At 43.5% G+C, this 20,662-nt stretch overlaps 1 protein-coding gene across 2 annotated transcripts in view; it reads left to right on the top strand.

The window, feature by feature from the left end:
* mmut (methylmalonyl CoA mutase) overlaps positions 1 to 20,662 on the top strand; it is a 70,332-nt gene that overhangs the window by 10,979 nt on the left and 38,691 nt on the right. For both annotated transcript variants that reach the window (XR_010038925.1, XM_063223030.1), the window contains exon 7: positions 3,459 to 3,570. Coding sequence is in view for 1 of the 2 variants with exons in the window: in XM_063223030.1 (XP_063079100.1) it covers positions 3,459 to 3,570 (112 nt within the window). In the remaining variant the exon portion in view is untranslated. The remainder of the gene's footprint in view (positions 1 to 3,458; positions 3,571 to 20,662) is intronic.

The following is a 20,662-nucleotide window of genomic DNA, read 5'->3' as shown; positions in this document are numbered from 1 at the left end:
TGCTGCTACAGTTTTGAATCCAGACTTCAGACAAAGCTGTTCACTGATGCTTTCTTGTGATGATTTTTTGAACATTGATTTTGGTTGTAGATGAATGAATTTTATTTGTATTATTTAGCTATCCATTTATTATTTATCCATCTATTCATATCCCCCTTTCTCTCTTTTTTCCGTTTCATGCTTCAAATCCTATTTCATCTGCTTTGGTTTTAATTTTTATTTTATCTTTGTGAAGCACATTGAGCTGCATCTGTGCAAGAAATGCGCTATACAAATAAATGTGTCTTGTCTTGCCCTGCCTTGCGATAGTGAAAGGTTTTGCAAAAGACTTCCACTTTTAGTCAAAAGTGTGCTTGTTATAGTGCAATGGTGCCAGTCTCGTGGTGAGCAAGTGGCGTGTGTGTGTGGGATGCATCACAATCAGCTGTTGTAAAAGATGGAGGTTGGTAGGTAGGAAGCCCCATCCATCACCCTCTCAGCTGAGCTGTCTCCTTCTCAATGCCCCACCACTCTCAAACGGCCCCTGGGGGGCTTTAGAGCCCACGTTAAGAGCCACTTATCTGGAAATATAGCTTGTGCAACATTTCATCATTACACTTTATCATTACATTTCTTTTGTATGGTTGATGTATCATCAATCCATCCGTCATCAAAGGGCCCTGCGTAGAATCGGTCCGATCACCGTGTTGCTGACAGTTGTTCCACATTTAAAATTCTGAAGCGATTTCCCTCACTGCTTTTGATGCGTATAGTACGCACAGATAAACTCTGTTTGATTTTCTGTGACGTCAACTGTCTCCTTCTCAGTGTCCCTCAAGGGCACTCAAACGGCCCCTGAGGGGGGCTGTAGAGCCCACGTTAAGAAACAAGGACGTGATTTGCTGGAGCCAACAAACCATGCTCAAGACTTTGAAGTGGGATTTTCTACCCCATCTGCACTGCTCATGTCTCTGATCTGTACCGGAGACACTCAACACTGGAAGCAACACTTCTGGACCAAGTGTGCATGTTATTGATGAAATAAAGCGCCAGAAGTTTGGCTTTACCATCAAGCATTTCTTGACAGATGGCAGCGAGCTCCTTGTCAAATGTGTTTAGCTGTCATGTTGCTACAAGCCGTGCAGTGCGTATGAGCATTTTGGCGTAATTTCAACTGATAGCCTACAGAGATTGCCATGAGCTTTAGGCACGCTTTGCTTTCTTTAGTCAACAAGTGTCTAAAACCAGCACAGTGCTTCCCATAGGCAAAAAAAATAGCATCGGGTGGTGCGCTACGAACAAAAATGTAATGCCAGTGTAAGTGTTATGTATTTACCTTATTTACTGTACTGTATATGTATGTGCAGCTGTTGATCAATTTGTGGTGCTCTGTTTTCATATTGTGGTGCCGCACCACAGAATGGCCTATGTATGGGAAACACTTACCATTTTTTTGTATCTGGCAAGTAGAGGTGCTCCGATCACCATTTTTTGGCCCGATCACCGATACCGATCACCAAAAATCTTTATCTGCCGATCACCGATCATTGCCGATCACAGAAATGATTTCCTATTTTTTTAATAGCCGATTAATATCCTTATTGAATACCATTTCTGCCCATAAACCAATCAATCTTAATTTGCACATGTCGCTTTCACAATGTAGGCCTATTATTAGGCTATTATTATTATTATTATTATTATTATTAGGCTATTATTATTATTATTATTATTATTATTATTATTATTATTATTATCTTTCAGCTCTTTCAGACTAGTGTTGGTAATATAGCCTAAAAGTAAGTCTACAGTATTAATCAATTTAAGTTATTGCATAGGCTATAATTACTAAACTATTTAAGATTGAATTGAAACTGAAACATTACATCAATTTATAAGTCATTGCATATAATTACTAAACTATTTAAGATTGAATTGAAGCTCAGACACCTGGATCTCAGTCTCTCAGTTTCTCTACGAGAAAAAACCCTGTCGCTTTAAATGAGCAGCCTCGTGAGGAGAGCCCCTCCCCTCTCTGTCACTCACTGTCCACAGCTGCAGTGCTCCGCGGCCGTTCTGAGTCTGAGCTCTCTCCCTCTCCACTCACCTGTCGCCGTTTGGCGTTTCAGCGACTATCAAACTAATCGACTGACTGTCAATTACAACTTTGAAAACAATAACGTTGGCATGCTTGTGCGGACAACGTGAACTTGTCGCGTGCTGACCGAGGCAACTACACAGGTTATAACGCAAAATGGCTAACTGGCGAGAAGTAGTCTATCGCAAATTACATTGTGACTGAAAAACTTGAGATTCTACATAGGCCTGCACAAAACAAGAAAAAAACTTCCCTTGAAAGAACAGGCAACACGCACAACACGCACAGCTTTGTAACACTGTCATAGATTGTAGAATTCCCTGCACAGACTCATTGAGTTTCACACCGTCCCCTCTCCCTCTGTTTGGTGTTGCAGCGACTACAGACTAATGACCTGGCTGTCCATTAGGCTACAACTTTAAAAACAATACCGTTGATGATTGTTTTGGAAACGTTTAGTTGTTGCGTGCTGACAGGCTGTATCTCAAAATAGCGAACATGGCGAGACTGACACGTCATTCGCAAATTACAAGCGTCATGTAGGCTAAACGGCGCATGGATCGGAAAATCAGATCATTATTGATGCAGATATGATTATAAATGGTGAAAATGAAGGAGGGAATTCCAAAAAGTTAAAGACAAGTATTTTGGTGCAGCAGCTGTGCAGAGCCAGCACCTAGGCTACATGCAGGCAGCGCCAGGTGTAAAGGCAAAATGGTTGCGTGATGAATTTAATATCTCTGGATCGGTTTTTTGATCGGCATGTTTTTCCGATCACCGATCAGGCTATTTTTGGCCATTATCGGCCGATCATGATCGGCTGCCGAGCAATCGGAGCACCTCTACTGGCAAGTATTAATTGGTTAAAGGTATTATCGTTTAGGCTAAAATATGGACTAAATAAAGCATGAAATACAATAACCCACCAGGCTGGGTTGACGCACACAGATTCCACCTAGTAAAATACTAAGAATGCAGCCATGGTGCATTTTCTTTCTGTTGGGTTTGTGTGGTAAATCATTTAAAGGTGCCCTGTGTAGGATGGTGGCCAGAGTAGGTATTGCAACTATGCTTCTGATTGAAACGGTGCTGCCGTTTGATCTTTTCATGAATATGAAGTAATTTATGGAATGGTAGACAAGAAGAAGACCCCCCTTTTCAGTGCATTTTTCCCCGTCGTAATACTAAAAATATTACACCTTTTAAGTCTGTTCACTGTGTTCGTGTGCATGTTTGCGTTGTGTCTATCTCTATGTGTTTGTGCTCTCTTTGTCAGGTTTATAAGGGAGCATTTGAACACAATTTTGAACACATTGTGTGTGTGTGCACGCGCGTGTGTGTGCGTGCTTGTGCCTGTGCACGCGTGTGTGTGTGCTTGTAGTTCATCACTGAGATTGAGGACATGGGTGGAATGGCCAGGGCCGTGGCTGAAGGCATCCCCAAACTGCGCATTGAGGAGTGTGCAGCCCGCCGGCAGGCTCGCATAGACTCAGGTAAGCTGGACTTAGATTGGATAGATTGGCACACACACACACACACACACACACACACACACACACACACACACACACACACACACACACACACACACACACACACACACACACACACACACACACACACTGTTATGATAGGGAGAGGCTAGTGCAGTAGATACACATGACACGACCAGTGACACACCTCATCCGCCCAGGGGTGGGGGAAGCATTGATCTGTCGGGGACCGCCCATGTAAGAATAGGTGTATTGTCACACCTGGAAGGGCACTGGGTGAGAACCTGTGAGGGACATACACGACCCCATGGACTGAAACTGTGGAGGTGTTATTGATGCACAGAAAACGTGGTCCCTGGAAGACAACTAATTAAACCTACTCCTGTTAGTCTTATTTATTTATTACCTCCGCCAGCGAGGTTATGTTTTCGGTCGCATTAGTTTGTCTGTCTGTCGGTTTGTTTGTTTGTCTGTTTGTTTGTATGTTTGTTTGTCTGTCAGTTGGATAACTCAAAAAGTTATAAATGGATTTGGATGAAACTTCTTGGAGTTGTTGGAAATGACAAAAGGAACAAGTGATTAAATTTTGGTGTTGATACGGATCACGATCCGGAACCAGGAATGTTTTTTTAGATTCTTCACCATTGCGGGATAGGGCATATTTTGACATTCCACTTTCTAACACCACAAAAGAAGCAAGAAAAACTTTTAAAAATAGGGTGTACGTAACATAGTCAAATGTTCTATGCTATTCTTCCTTGGCTGAGGTCTGCACTCTCTGAGTGCATTTCTAGTTTATTTTAATGGAATGTTTATTTGACCGGGACAGTGCACAACATACAATTGAGCCAGATTATAGCCACAAGGCTAATTGTCATCTGTCTTGAATGAACAATTACATCTTGCTGCTTGAGATGAACGGCAACGAGCCATAGCTTGGATTGGTCACTTCAGGTGGGTGAGCTAATGCTAACCTCCCTCCCTCGGGGTACACCACATGCAGTCAACAATAGACTTGTACACCTGAGCACGTTATTACAACACATGTAGCTTAAGGCCTAATTATGCACGTAGGGTGATGATGGATAGAGCCGCATAATACACACAAACTCACACACATGTGCGCGCACATGCACGCATACGCACGTACACGTGTCTACACACCAACGCTCTGACTGTGAATTATGCATTTTTTTAAAAAAACAATAATTGATGAGCAAAACAGTAATGTATATTCATTTATTTGTATTGAAATGTTTTATGTTTGAGACATTTCCTGGAAATGTGGCGCATACATCCTCTCTTGTTTATATGGAAGTTACGCCTTTGTTACAATAATTGGTGGCCAAAACAGTAATGTGTATCTGTATTTATTCATCACTGCTTTTTTTATGGTTGAGAATTTACCTTGTTGTATCACTGGAAATATGGATTGTACATCATTGCACTTCTTTTGTATTCTTGATGTATCATCAGTCCATCCACCCTCAAAGGGCCCTGTGTAAATCGGTCCGATCCCCGCTGTACTGATTTTTTCCCCCACAGTTTTTCCACATTTTAAAATTCTGAAGCGATTTCCCTCAACGCTTTTGATGCGTATGGCACGCACAGATGAAGGCTGTTCGATTTGCTGTCATGTCAGTTCAGAGTCTCAGATGGACTCTTTGCCCCCTATGTCTCTTAGTAATGCGCTCTCTTTATACATGAACACACACACACACACGCACACACACACACACACACATACTGAGATGACCTCTTACGGTGTGGAGATTTTGTGCGGTGACGTGACACTGATGGCTTATATAATTGCCGTCATTCAGCTGGAAACAACTGGAACAATGGCAAACAGGCCTTGGTGCCCTAATTGGATAACATTCTTCACATCATTGGGCCTAAAGATACACTAATTTGTGTGTTATTGAAGAGCCACTTAGATTAGGCCGTCAGTCACCTGAGCAGACGCAGTGGCTGGATATGGCCCTGGAGTGTATGTAATGTTATTGGTGTGTGGCAGAGCAGTACACAATCATATTACTTTTACAAGTACATACATTACGCACAGTGAAAGCATACAATTAACGCAGCATTTTTAATAGGATGAATTTTATTTCACCAAAGTAGTCAATTTTGTTGACCACTCAGACACGCAATTCTAAAAACATCCCTGTAATTAACAGACAATATATTAGATGTAATCAAGCCTGATGATAAAAAAAACTACTGAAGGCAAAATTTTCTTAATTTTAAGTCACTGTGTTTTCAAAACCTCTGACAAATATAAGTGGACTCATTTTCTGTGCCAATGCAATCTATTCTTTATTTATTTTACAAGATGCTCCTAAGCCCACACATATGGTCTCTCCTGAGAGTACTTCAGCCTACATGCTCATGGTGTGGCCTCCCGCTGATTTTTTTTCTTTTAATGCCTTCTGAAAATCATTGGTACAAGCCAAGATGATGTTCTGTAACTGACACATTCAGAGGCAGAGGCAGAAATCCTTCCCTCCAGTCTTCGTAATTGGTCTTAGGCATTCAGTGCTGTGTGTGAATCCCCTTTCCTGTGGGTAGAGGTTAAGATGACATGACTGTGCCCTCAAGTGCATACAACAGACACGGAATGGCTAAATGAAAACTGAACATACAGGCCAATTAATTGAAATGCATACAGTATATACTGTAGGCTCATTAAAATCCTGAAAAGGTTCACATTGAATCCATGCTGCTCTTCCAGTGCGCATTATGGTCGGTGGCATTTAGCAAGAAAAATGAAAGCTGTCCATGCAAAAACGTTGGCAAATGTAAAATAAATAATTAATAATAATTAATTTAAAAAATACATTACAATATTGTGGACTGTATTGAACCGTGGGTCAAAAAAAATGATATGAACCAAATCATGAGTTGGGTGTATGATTGCAGCCCCAAAGAATATGCCATTTTTCTCACATAACTCCTTGCAGACCTCTCTCAATTTTCTTTGTAACTAGCGATGGTACCTCTAACCTTACTTTAAGAAACACTGCTACAGGGGTTGCATTGGAGCTCAAAGGGCCGTTAGGTTTTTAGTCCTAGCAGTAGAGACCGACCGATTAATCGGCCGGCCGTTTTTTGCTATTTTTTAATGAATCAGCATCGGCCGATTGTCTTATTTGGCCACGCTGATTTTTAGTCAGGCACATCTGCGAGCAGCTATCTACTTGGAATGATCAATGCTGGTGACCACCAGCGTGATGTTTCGCTCTAAAATATAGTAACGGACAATCTAAGTGAAATTTTAACAAAAAGCAAGATGCAATTGATATTTTACTCATTAACAAAGCATTTTAGCATGCCAATTAAGTATAATACGATAGCATATTGGCCCACGATAGCATATCGGCTGCAGTCACATTGGCCATCGGCTGACTCTGACCGCTAAATATCGGTATCAGCATCGGCCTTACAAAAACCCATATCGGTCGGTCTCTACCTAGCAGCGGTGTAAGTGGCACAGAGTTTGTTAGGTTGTCGGAATCCTTTTTTTGTACTTTTCCGCAGCCTACATGTGATTACTCTCGAAATAGCTGCACCTGCAAAGAAAGTTTTATTTCTTGTGTGCAAGCCACCCCCTCCATCCTTTGGTGTGTATAAACCCACAATGCAGTGAAAATTACTTTCACCAAACTGAATCAATCAAAAGTTTTTCTTCCAGTGGGTGTATAAGGATGGAAGAATGGATATTGATGGATGGATATTAAGTTTTCTTTTTTGTTTGTTTTTGTTTTTTTGTTTGTTTTGTTTTTGTATGTATGTGACTGACTGACTGACTGACTGCCAGGGAGCGAACAAGCGAACAGAATCAATCACGTTGTCAGCTGAAGTATTGTGCTTTTGTTTCATGCCTTTGCCTGTTCAAACAGGAACAATTATATATATCTCACATTCTTACATTTGTGGCTAAATTTGTCATGAAATATGGTCAGATGTTCACTTAACTCATAAGAGTGACCAGTGTCTGCTTTACCTACAAATATTAGAATTTTCCAAAGGGTGTACTTACTTTTCCTCCCATTTATTTTGCTGTTAAACCACCACCACCACCACTACTCATAGATGTCAAAAGTAAATATAGCTGCAAGCAGCAATGCGGGGCCAAGCAGTAAAGTTGCCAAAGTCGCCACGGCAACAAAAGGAGCTGCAGCGCCCCCTTTGGCCCAAAATGTTGGCAATGTTGGTGTGCATTCCTCGGAGGGGAGTGTGATCACATGAACCAAGTTTAGTTTGAATCCATTGAAGAGCTGCCGAGATATGAGCTCACTTCCTGTTACCTGTTGGTGGCGCTAGAGAGTTTGAGCTTGGGGTCTGGATTTATTTGTGGGAGGTCATGGGATGGACTAGTATGTTTGCAAAAAATCCTAACAGAATTTGACAAACGATTGCTGAGGTATAACCTCACTTCCTGTTTCACCATTTTTACCACAATTTTGATTGGCTGTCACCCTCAAACGATAAGAGGTATCAAAAATTCTTTGAATACCCCAAAGCAAATCAGTGCCAAGATGAAGTGTTCCCTTTTGTAAGGCATTCTGACCAAAATTGTGGGACAAGTAGCATTTTTATTGAATTTCACAAAATTCAAAATGGCATACTTTTTTCTTCCAGTTGACATGAAGTCATATAGTGCGTTGGATTCGGCTTGGCCCAAGGATTCTAGTGATAGTATTATTTTCAAAATTAGGCATACGGTGTAAAAGCTACAGGCAAAAATGTAGCTAAAAATTTGACCTGTTGGTGGCGCTACAGAGTTTTAGCTGGGGGTATAATTTTCTTTGTGGTAGGTCAGAGCATGGACTACTATGTGTGTAAAAAATCCTAGCCTAATTCGACAAACGGTTGCTGAGATATGACCTCACTTCCTGTTTTGCCACTTTTACGACAATTTTGATTGGCTGTCACGGCTAAACGATTAAAGATATCTAATATTCCTTGAGACCCCATACAAACCTCAGTACAGAGATACAATGTACCGAATTTCGGGCGAAATTATCAAAAATTGCGGGAAAAATAGCATTTTTATTGCATTTTTACAAAATTCAAAACTGCGGGAAAACTATCCATGCAGAAAATGACGTCATAGGGTGCGTTGGATTCGTCGTGGCCCAAGGATTCCAGGGATATCAGGTTTATGAACATTGGCCCAGCGGTTCAAAAGTTACAAGCAGAAATGCACCTGCGACTTTCACCTGCTGGTGGCGCTAGAGTATTGGGGCTGGGGACCTATAACTCGCTGTGGGTAATGTTGATGCTGCCTCAAATATGTGTGCCAATTTACAGCATTTTTCTATGTATGGTTCTATGGGCTACCATAGACTTACAGTGAATTTTACAAAATTCAAAATGGCGGAATTTCCCTTCTGCGTTGACATAACTTCATATAGTGCGTTGAATTCGGCTTGACCCAAGGATTCTAGTGATAATTATATATTTTACATCGTGCATATGGTTTAAAAGCTACAGGCAAAAATGTAGCTTAAATTTTGACCTGCTGGTGGCGCTACAGAGTTTGAGCTGGGGTTCTGATTTTTCTTGTGGTAGGTCATGGGATGGACTACTATGTGTGTACAAAATCCCTGCCCAATTCGACAAACGGTTGCTGAGATATGACCTCACTTCCTGTTTCGCCACGTTTACGACAATTTTGATTGGCTCTCACGGCTAAACGATAAAAGATATCCAATATTCCCGAAGACCCCATGTGTAGCTCAGTCCAGAGATACTATATACCGAGTTTTGGGCGAATTGGTCAAAAATTGCGGGAAAATTAACATTTTTATTGAATTTTACAAAATTCAAAATGGCGGGAAAACTATCCTGGCGGAAAATGATGTCATATGGTGCGTTGGATTCGTCTTGACTCAAGGATTCCAGGGATACCAAGTTTATGAAAATTGGCCCAGCGGTTCAAAAGTTACAAGCAGAAATGTACCTGCAACTTTGACCTGCTGGTGGCGCTAGAGCGTTGGGGCTGGGGTCCTATAAATTGCTGTGGGTAATGCTGAGACTGCCCCGAATGTGTGTGCCAATTTACAGCATTTTCCTGCCTACGGTTCTATGGGCTGCCATAGACTTGCAGAGGGATAGGAATGGTGACTAGAGAATAATAATAATAATAATAAATATAGCTGCAAGCAGCAATGCGGGGCCAAGCAGTAAACTTGCCAGAGTCGCCACGGCAACAGAAGGAACTGCAGCGCCCCCTTTGGTCCAAATCTCGCCAATGTTGGTGTGCATTCCTTGGACGAGAGTGTGATCACGTAAACCAAGTTTAGTTTGAATCCGTTGAAGAGCTGCCGAGATATGAGCTCACTTCCTGTTACCTGTTGGTGCCGCTAGAGAGCTTGGGGTCTGGATTTTTTTTGTGAGAGGTCATGGGATGGACTAGAATGTGTGCAAAAAATCCTTACAGAAATTGACTAACGGTTGCTGAGATATGACCTCACTTCCTGTTTTGCCACCTTTATGACAATTTTGATTGGCTGTCACCGGCAAACGACAAGAGGTGTTCAAAATTCTTTCCTCTCCCCCCTCCTTCTCCCTCCCTCCTTCCCTCTCTGTCCCTCTCCCTCTCCCTCTCCCTCTCCCTCTCCCTCTGTCTGTCTGTGTGTGTGTGAGGGGGGGGGAGGTGGGTTGCAGGGGCTGGGGCAGTGGGGCTTTGGTTGACACTAGACCCCCTGCCGAGAATGGTGTCAGTGAACGTGCGCAGGGGAGGGAAAGGGGACAGAGAGATGAGAAAAAATCCCTCCATTCTTTCCACAATTTGGAATGGCTGCTGTGAGCTGATAGTTTTTTCAATCGTTACGAAAATCCATACCTGGGTGCAACATAGTGTGAAGATGACCTGTGTACCAATATTTTGAAAATTGGGAGTACGGTTCAAAAGCTACAGGCAAAAATGTAGCTAAAGTTTTGACCTGCTGGTGGCGCTACAGAGTTTGAGCTGGGGATCTGATTTTTTTTGTGGTAGGTCATGGGATGGACTACTATGTGTGTACAAAATCCCTGCCCAATTCGACAAACGGTTGCTGAGATATGACCTCACTTCCTGTTTCGCCACGTTTACGACAATTTTGATTGGCTCTCACGGCTAAACGATAAAAGATATCCAATATTGCTGAAGACCCCATGTGTAGCTCAGTCCAGAGATACTATACACCGAATTTCGGGTGAATTGGTCCAAAATTGCGGGAAAATTAACATTTTTATTGAATTTTACAAAATTCAAAATGGCGGGAAAACTATCCTGGCGGAAAATGACGTCATATGGTGCGTTGGATTCGTCTTGACTCAAGGATTCCAGGGATACCAAGTTTATGAAAATTGGCCCAGCGGTTCAAAAGTTACAAGCAGAAATGTACCTGCAACTTTGACCTGCTGGTGGCGCTAGAGCGTTGGGGCTGGGGTCCTATAAATTGCTGTGGGTAATGCTGAGACTGCCCCGAATGTGTGTGCCAATTTACAGCATTTTCCTGCCTACGGTTCTATGGGCTGCCATAGACTTGCAGAGGGATAGGAATGGTGACTAGAGAATAATAATAATAATAATAATAATGAAGAAAACCTACTAACTCTATAGGGGCCTTCGCCAGCTTCGCTGCTTGGCCCCTAAATATAGCTGCAAGCAGCAATGCGGGGCCAAGCAGTAAACTTGCCAGAGCCGCCACGGCAACAGAAGGAACTGCAGCGCCCCCTTTGGTCCAAATCTCGCCAATGTTGGTGTGCATTCCTTGGACGAGAGTGTGATCACGTAAAAGTAGAGTCATAATTGGAGGTTCCGTGACCAACCTCTGGCAACAATGTGTTGATGATTGATTTGACCTCTATGGACCCTTTAAAAAAGATTTAGCCCCCATGTCCCTCGCAAAAATCCCGGGCTTTTTTGCTAGAGAGCCAAATTCAAAATGGCGTCCAGCGGCATCTCTAAAAAATAACTTTTGATCTTGATGACCTAGTATCATGTATGAAGGCACTTTTTCATACAAGCTAACCATGAGGATTCCAAATCTGACATCATTTTGGTTATAAAACTTTGTTTTGACAGCGAAATTCAAGATGGCCGCCATCTAGAATCGTTATTTTCGACCTTTTTAGGCCGTCACCGCCCAAAATTATCATATTTGGACTGGGAACCTCCCAATTTGTGTGACTCCATTTCTCATGTAAAGATATTGAGAGGATATCTGATCTACAAGCCCAGAATTCCTCACATTGTGGGGCGTAGTGGGCTTGTAGATGGGCTATTTTAACAATGTGTCTTTTTTGTAGGCCAATATTTGACAATTTGGCAGGTATTTTAGCATTGTTTGATGATTACTTTGGATGCAGTGATGGTCTTTTACTTTGAGAGTCCTTACATTATGACCCCACCACCCAAATCAGGGGGTCTTGACCCACAGGTTGAGAACCACTTATCTAGTTAAAAAAAAAGACCTTCACGTTTCACATTTTCCAAGCATTCTTGCATAGAGAAGCCCGTTGAGGAACTCGAGGCAAGAGCTGCTGAAATGGAAGAAGTGCGCTCACAGCAGTGATCAACTTGGTTGAAGACAGTCAGTTTGTGAAGCTCCCCCAGCTGCAAGAACACTGTGTTGTTGAGGAATGTGTGGTCTTATTCAACCCCAATGGCACATACAGGAAGACGCAGAAGAGCAAGCTCATCTCGAAGATCTCCCTCCACCCTGTTTTGATTTAAGAATCCTATCTTGCTCTAATTCAGTCGTTCTCAAACTTTTCCCATCATTTGCCCCTCAGAGGGTCTGGATGCCTCCGTGGCCCCTCCCCCTTTTTGTGGGGTAAAAATCACTTCTGGCTGGCGCTATCATAGTTATGTCTGACCTGAGGTAAATTAGTAAATAAATAAAGTAGTAACTAGTAAATAGTAAATAAAACTGATTTTGCGATTGCTGCGCAGAATTAAAGGAAAGGTGAGATAAAACAAAGAGGGACTGCAGTCGAATGCAGTGCAGATGTGGGTTCATTTCCTATTCTATTCAAATCAATGACAATGAATAATATAATGTTGGTGAGGGGGGCTTTAAACATATTGGCTTATTGGCCATATAGGAAATCTTTTTTTTTTTTGGGGGGGGGGGGGTGTCAGATCACACTGTGATGCCTCCGCGCCCCCCCAGGAAGGCTTGCGCCCCACTTTGAGAAACTCCGCTCTAAATGACATAGGCATGATCTGGAGGATGGGAACTCCATCAGCAGAAGATTGGCAGGCACAGGACGGCACCCTATACAAGTAGGTTGGGCTATGCCCAAAAGCTGTTATCCATCATCCTTGCCTTCTCATGCTCCCAGTATCATCGGTGCCAATGATCCCTACGATACACAAAAGAAGACGAACAGGACCTGCACATACATGGTAATGCACATACATACTCATGAAATTGACAAGTTCCCATCTGCCAAGTCTTTCAAAATGTTATTGTGTAGTGTCAAAAACAAGAAAAAGACTACACCATTGAGCAGTCTGAAGCTCTTCACTGTTTATGATGGTCAATGACAGTCAGGTTGTAGTGGCCCTGTTGTTATTGATGCAGCTGATACCGATGTCTACGGCAGCTTCCTGGCATGCTAAGCATTAAGAGAAACGAAGAGACTGTCCTCTTCCATGACCTGCTGACAAGAGATGGCAGACTGCATTGTGCAGCTACACTATTTTACAGGCTGTGATGCCAACTTACCTGTAGGGTTCTATGAAAAAGGAAAATCATCAGTACATGATAAGGTGATAAAGAGCTCTGTGGCAAGGCAGCAACTCTCGGTTGCTCTCTGTTCACCTTGAAGAGGGAGTACAACAGCTGCTTGTGTTCACGATACAGATGATCTATGCAGACAAGAAAAGTAGCACCATGGCTGAAGCCTGTGCTTCCAAGTCGAAGACCATGAAGAGAAAGTCTTTTATCTGTCTCCCTCCATATGCAGACAGCTTATGCCAACTCTGTCCCAACTACTTTCCGTATCTAGTGTGCCACCCCACACTAAAGAACCACCCATCGCCACTCAAACATGGTTGAGAGTATAGCGTATAGCTTCCCCGGGTCCTGTGTTCCCCAGTCTTTGTATGGGACTGAGGAACTACCGACCCTTTTCCTCAAAAGGGTCCCATGTTCCCCGCATTGTATGGCCCAGGATGCTTCACATGCATATCTCTTGCACGAACGGTTGCCATGCGTATTTCATGTCAAGTTTGTGAACAGTGGCAGCCTAACCCTAACCGTAACTCTAACAACAACCCTCGCTAGTCATGCGGCAGCAGTCTACTTGGAAGCAGCAGGAATAGAACCCCTTTTTGAAAAAAGGGTTCTAAGTTCCCCGGTGGCGGGGGGACATAGGACTCGGGGAACATAGCTCCCGGGCAACATAGGGGTGACCCTGGGAGCTCATACACTGATGATTTTCCTTTTTCATAGAGCCTTGAGTTGGCATCATGGCATTGTGCAGCTACATTGTTTTACAGGCTGTCTGCCATCTCTTCTGTCAAAAGGTCACAGAAGAGGACCGTCTCTTTGTCTCTCTTAATGCTTAGCATGCCAGGAAGCTGCCGTAGACATCGGTATCAGCTGCATCAATAACAACAGGGCCACTACAACCTGACTGTCATTGACCATCATTAACAGTGAAGAGCTTCAGACTGCTCAATGGTGTAGTCTTTTTCTTGTTTTTGACATTACACAATAACATTTTGAAAGACTTGGCAGATGGGAACTTGTCAATTTCATGTGTATGTATGTGCACCATGTATGCGCAGGTCTCGTTCGTCTTCTTTTGTTAAGTATAGTGTATCGTAGGGATCATTGGCACCGATGATACTGGGAGCATGAGAAGGCAAGGATGATGGATGACAGCTTTTGGGCATAGCCCAACCTACTTGTATAGGGTGCCGTCCTGTGTCTGCCAATCTTCTGCTGATGGAGTTCCCATCCTCCAGATCAGGGGTTCCCAAACTTTTTTCCCTGTGCACCCCCTTGTACATTTCAATGTGGTTCGCGCACCCCCTCAGCGAATATTTTGAATCTGATGGCCTCACAAACTGACTGTCTTCAACCAAGTTGATCACTGCTGTGAGCGCACTTCTTCCATTTCAGCAGCTCTTGCCTCGAGTTCCTCAACGGGCCTCTCTGTGCAAGAATGCTTGGAAAATGTGAAACGTGAAGGGGTTTTCTACTAGATAAGTGGTTCTCAACCTGTGTGTTTTGGGGGGGGGGTCATGATGTAAGGACTCTCAAAGTGAAAGACCATCACTGCATCCAAAGTAATCATCAAACAATGCTAAAATATCAGCCAAATTGTCAAATAATAGCCTATTAAAAAAAGACACATTGTTAAAATAGCCCATCTACAAGCCCACTACGCCTCCCAATGTGAGGAATTCTGGGCTTGTAGATCAGCTATTCTCTCAATATCTTTACATGAGAAATGGAGTCACACAAATTGGGAGGTTCCCAGTCCAAATATGATAATTTTGGGCGGTGACGGCCTAAAAAGGTCGAAAATAACGGCTCTAGATGGCGGCCATCTTGAATTTCGCTGTCAAAACAAAGTTTTATAACCAAAATGATGTCAGATTTGGAATCCTCATGGTTGGCTTGTATGAAAAAGTGCCTTCATACATGATTCTAGGTCATTCAGATCAAAAGTTATTTTTTAGAGATGCCGCCGGACGCCATTTTGAATTTGGCTCTCTAGCAAAAAAGCCCGGGATTTTTGCGAGGGACATGGGGGCTAAATCTTTTTTAAAGGGTCCATAGAGGTCAAATCAACCATCAAAACATTGTTGCCAGAGGTTGGTCACGGAACCTCCAATTATGACTCTACTAGTTTGAATCCGTTGAAGAGCTGCCGAGATATGAGCTCACTTCCTGTTACCTGTTGGTGGCGCTAGAGAGCTTGGGGTCTGGATTTTTTTGTGGGAGGTCATGGGATGGACTAGAATGTGTGCAAAAAATCCTAACAGAAATTGACTAACGGTTGCTGAGATATGACCTCACTTCCTGTTTTGCCACCTTTATGACAATTTTGATTGGCTGTCACCGGCAAACGACAAGAGGTGTTCAAAATTCTTTCCTCTCCCCCCTCCCTCTCCCTCCCTCCCTCCCTTCTTCCCTCTCTGTCCCTCTCCCTCTCCCTCTCCCTCTCCCTCTCCCTCTCCCCCCTCCCTCTCCCTCTCCCTCTCCCTCTCCCTCTGTCTGTCTGTGTGTGTGTGAGGAGGGGGTGGGGGGTGGGGTGCAGGGGCTGGGGCAGTGGGGCTTGACCCCCTGCCGAGAATGGTGTCAGTGAACGTGCGCAAGGGGAGCAGAGGAGACAGAGAGATGAGAAAAAATCCCTCCATTCTTTCCACAATTTTGAATGGCAGCTGTGAGCTGATAGTTTTTTCAATCGTTACGAAAATCCATACCTGGGTGCAACATGGTGTGAGGATGACCTGTGTACCAATATTTTGAAAATTGGGATACGGTTCAAAAGATACAGGCAAAAATGTAGCTAAAATTTTGACCTGCTGGTGGCGCTACAGAGTTTGAGCTGGGGATTCGATTTTTTTTTGTGGTAGGTCATGGGATGGACTACTATGTGTGTACAAAATCCCAGCCCAATTCAACAAACGGTTGCTGAGATATGACCTCACTTCCTGTTTCACCACTTTTACAACAGTTTTGATTGGCTGTCACGGCTAAACGATAAAAGATATCCAATATTCCTTGAGACCCCATGTGTAACTCAGTCCAGAGATACTATAAACCAAGTTTCGGGTGAATTGGTAAAAAATTGTGGGAAAATTAACATTTTTATTGAATTTTACAAAATTCAAAATGGCGGGAAAACTATCCTGGCGGAAAATGACGTCATAGGGTGCGTTGGATTTGTCTTGGCTCAAGGATTCCAGGGATACCAAGTTTATGAAAATTGGCCAAGCGGTTCAAAAGTTACAAGCAGAAATGTACCTGCAACTTTGACCTGCTGGTGGCGCTAGAGCGTTGGGGCTGGGGTCCTATAAATTGCTGTGGGTAATGCTGAGCCGGGCCCGAATGTGTGTGCCAATTTACAGCATTTTCCTGCCTACGGTTCTATGGGCTGCCATAGACTTGCAGAGGGATAGGAATGGTGACTAGAGAATAATAATGAAGAAAACCTACTAACTCTATAGGGGCCTTCGCCAGCTTCGCTGCTTGGCCCCTAAATATAGCTGCAAGCAGCAATGCGGGGCCAAGCAGTAAACTTGCCCAAGTCGCCACAGCAACAGAAGGAACTGCAGCGCCCCCTTTGGCCCAAATCTCGCCAATGTTGGTGTGCATTCCTTGGAGGGGAGTGTGCTCACATGAACCAAGTTTATTTTGAATCCCTTAAAGGGCTGACAAATATAAGCTCACTTCCTGTTACCTGTTGGTGGCGCTAGAGAGTTTGAGCTGGGAATCTGGATTTTTTTGGTGGGAGGTCATGGGATTGACTAGTATGTGTGCAAAAAATAGCTAAAAGAATCTGACAAACGGTTGCTGAGATATGACCTCACTTCCTGTTTTGCCACTTTTACGACAATTTTGATTGGCTGTCACCTCCAAACGATAAGAGGTATCAAAAATTCTTTGGATACCCTAATGCCTATCAGTCTGAAGATGATGTGTACCTTTTTGCTGGTCATTCTGACAAAAATTGTGTGACAAGTAGCATTTTATTGAATTTTACAAAATTCAAAATGGCGGAATTTCCCTTCTGCGTTTACATAACGTTATATAGTGCGTTGGATTCGGCTTGGCCCAAGGATTCTAGTGATAATAATATATTTTACATTGTGCACATGGTTTAAAAGCTACAGGCAAAAATGTAGCTAAAATTTTGACCTGTTGGTGGCGCTACAGAGTTTGAGCTGGGGATCTGATTTTTTTTGTGGTAGGTCATGGGATGGACTACTATGTGTGTACAAAATCCCAGCCTAATTCGACAAACGGTTGCTGAGATATGACCTCACTTCCTGTTTCACCACTTTCACAACAATTTTGATTGGCTGTCACGGCAAAACGATACAAGATATCTAATATTCCTTGAGACCCCATACAAACCTCAGTAAAGAGATACAATATACCGAATTTCGGGCGAAATGGTCAAAAATTGCGGGAAAAATAGCATTTTTATTGAATTTTACAAAATTCAAAATGGCGGGAAAACTATCCTGGCGGAAAATGACGTCATAGAGTGCGTTGGATTCGTCTTGGCTCAAGGATTCCAGGGATACCAAGTTTTTGAAAATTGGCCCAGCGGTTCAAAAGTTACAAGCAGAAATGTACATGCAACTTTGACCTGCTGGTGGCGCTAGAGTGTTGGGGCTGGGGACCTATAAATCGCTGTGGGTGATGCTGAGTCTGCCCCGAATGTGTGTGCCAATTTACAGCATTTTCCTACCTACGGTTCTATGGGCTGCCATTGACTTGCTAAGGAGAGGAAAGATGCCTACGTAATAATAATAATCGTAAGAATACCAGCTAACACTATAGGGGCCTTCGCCAGCTTCGCTGCTTGGCCCCTAATAATGAAGAAAACCTACTAACTCTATAGGGGCCTTCGCCAGCTTCGCTGCTTGGCCCCTAAAAATGAAAAAAAAAAAATCAGTTGCTTTCAACACAAATAATCTGAGTACCCAGAAGACCTGTGTACTTGTCTTACAATCAGCTAACTCTGGACTGGTTGGATCACATTTGTGGTGCGTCCATGTTAGGTTTTTAGCCTTTTCAGTAACAACATAGTCTATTGATCTCATTCAGTACAATGGACTAAGAGCTACAGTATGTAATATCCTGTGCTAGTGTTGTACTTTACCACCTTTTATTTTGACACCTTACCAGAGGGAATGTAACTCCCCTCATCACTACTGAACAATGCTGTGTTTTTAAAAGCATTTCTAGAGCATCCCCAGCAGTGCACTGCACTTTAGCGGTGTTGACGGGACTATAATAAGCCCCTGCTGCATTACCCGGGCTCTGAGTCATGGCCGTGTGGGCTTGTCTGATTTCTCTGGCTTAAATGAGAATGATTGCACTGCGCTGTGGGTCCGGGGAAAATAGTGTTTGCCTGAGGGCTGAGGACCATGTCTGGGCTCTGGCGAGAAACCAAACAACCCATTGTGTTGTTGTTGTTGGTGGTGGTGGAAACACAACACAACACACACACACACACACACACACACACACACACACACACACACACACACACACACACACACACACACACACACACACACACACACACACACACACACACACACACACACACACACACAAATATATAGGCCTGCCATCATACCACATACACACGGCACATAATTTAATTTAGGCACACAAACGCATGCTGCAGCACCTATGCAAGTAAGCACCCTGAATCGCCTGCTTCTATGCACACGGTACACTCCCTCACTGTATAGATTAGTATTCCCTTATCGTTCAGTAACTATATGCATTTCTATTACATAAAAAAATACACAGATTCCGCTATCCCATCCAGTGCACGGATGTGTGATATCCACCTCTCCCCCCATATCTACCCGTTCACTCCTCCCCTCCCTCTCTTCCTTCCCCTTCCCCCTTCCCTCCCTCTCTTTGAGGCCTACTGCAGAACCCCTTTATCTTTGTCCCACTGGTGCCCACCTGGTGGAAGACTGCATAACCAGTGTCAGTACTCAGCAGGGTGTGTGTGTGTGTGTGTGTGTGTGCGTGTGAGCGTGAGGGGGATTCAGATGTGTGCGTGAGAGAGATAGGGATTTGGGTGCGTGTGTGGCACATATACACACGCATGCGTGTGAGGGAGTTTGTGTTGTCACACGCCAGGCATCCCATAGCCAATCTGCTGTAGGCTCCAGCTTTTTCTCACCTCTCCTAGGTGCTATCCCCATCATGACGCTTTTAAGCTGCCAAGTATGTGGATTTTGTTGTTTTCGCCCCGTGGGTGTAGCTGTGAAGCAGTTTGATTTGCTGTGATGAGTCTCCCACTTTTTTTTTTATAGCCAATCCAAAGCGGAAAAAAATAGGTTTTCTTATCATTTGACTCTGAAATTGTACCTCTGTTGCTCTGCCAACACATACACTAACATAAACTTTTGAATGCAAAAGATTGGAGACAGACATCTCTGACTGGTTCAGAAAGTACACGTCTTGGTACACGCTGGACTCTTGCATGGCTTCCAGCCATTCTACTCATCAAGCAAACTCTAGGTAAATCAGCCATTTTTTTTAATCCCCTGTGTTGAGAGCACAGGCAGGAGAGAAAAACATATTGGAAGGCTTTTTGCCACCTCAACTGGGTTTGGCCGCCTGTTAAATATGCAGCTCCTGATGTACCCTGGCAACATCCAATATTGCCTTCTCTAGGGAGTACTTGTTTTTGATCAATTTTTTCAAATTTTGGTTTTGAAATTCTAGTGATGTTGCCAATTATTCTGATTATCATCGTCTTTCAAACTGACGGCTTCTGTGAGGCAAAGAGTGGCACCCTCTGCGGAGCTCGAGGACGAGCTTGCATGTTTTTTTGTATTCTTGGTGGTATCTGGCATACAATCTACTGGCAAGCAGCCTGATAAGCCAGACCCTCTTCTTTACTCTCGTAGCTGGTGGAATAAGTAGCCTAGGCTAACTGGCAGGACCATGGGGAGAATTTCTGGACCGACACTTGTGAATGTGTGCACGTGTCACCCCCTAGAAGCCAAGAGTTGATTACACTTCAATTTGAGTGCGGTAACGGCAAAGAGAAGATGATATTTCATTCATGTAGGTCCTACACGCTCCCATTAAAATATGGACTGGGGGGATTTTGGACAAGAGTGCCGTGCACAGGGAAGGTCAGTGTGAAATGAGTAGAACACTGTGGCGGCGGTCAAAATGAAAGACAGCGCCTGATTAGGCTACTATCCTCAAACAGTTGTCTGATGAGATATGCCGTTGTGCAGGTATCAAATGAATGTTGCGTGCAAAGCCAGTATTGGCTCTTGGCACTGATGAAGGCATGGTTTTGGCCAGAGCCGTAGCTCTTGTTTTGGCCATGTGGCTGTGATGCAGATGTAAACAAA

Source organism: Engraulis encrasicolus, chromosome 18, assembly GCF_034702125.1.
Source record: "Engraulis encrasicolus isolate BLACKSEA-1 chromosome 18, IST_EnEncr_1.0, whole genome shotgun sequence".
Classification (NCBI taxonomy): domain Eukaryota; kingdom Metazoa; phylum Chordata; class Actinopteri; order Clupeiformes; family Engraulidae; genus Engraulis; species Engraulis encrasicolus.
Note: the sequence above shows the minus strand (reverse complement) of the source record. Positions and strands in the feature narration are given on the sequence as shown.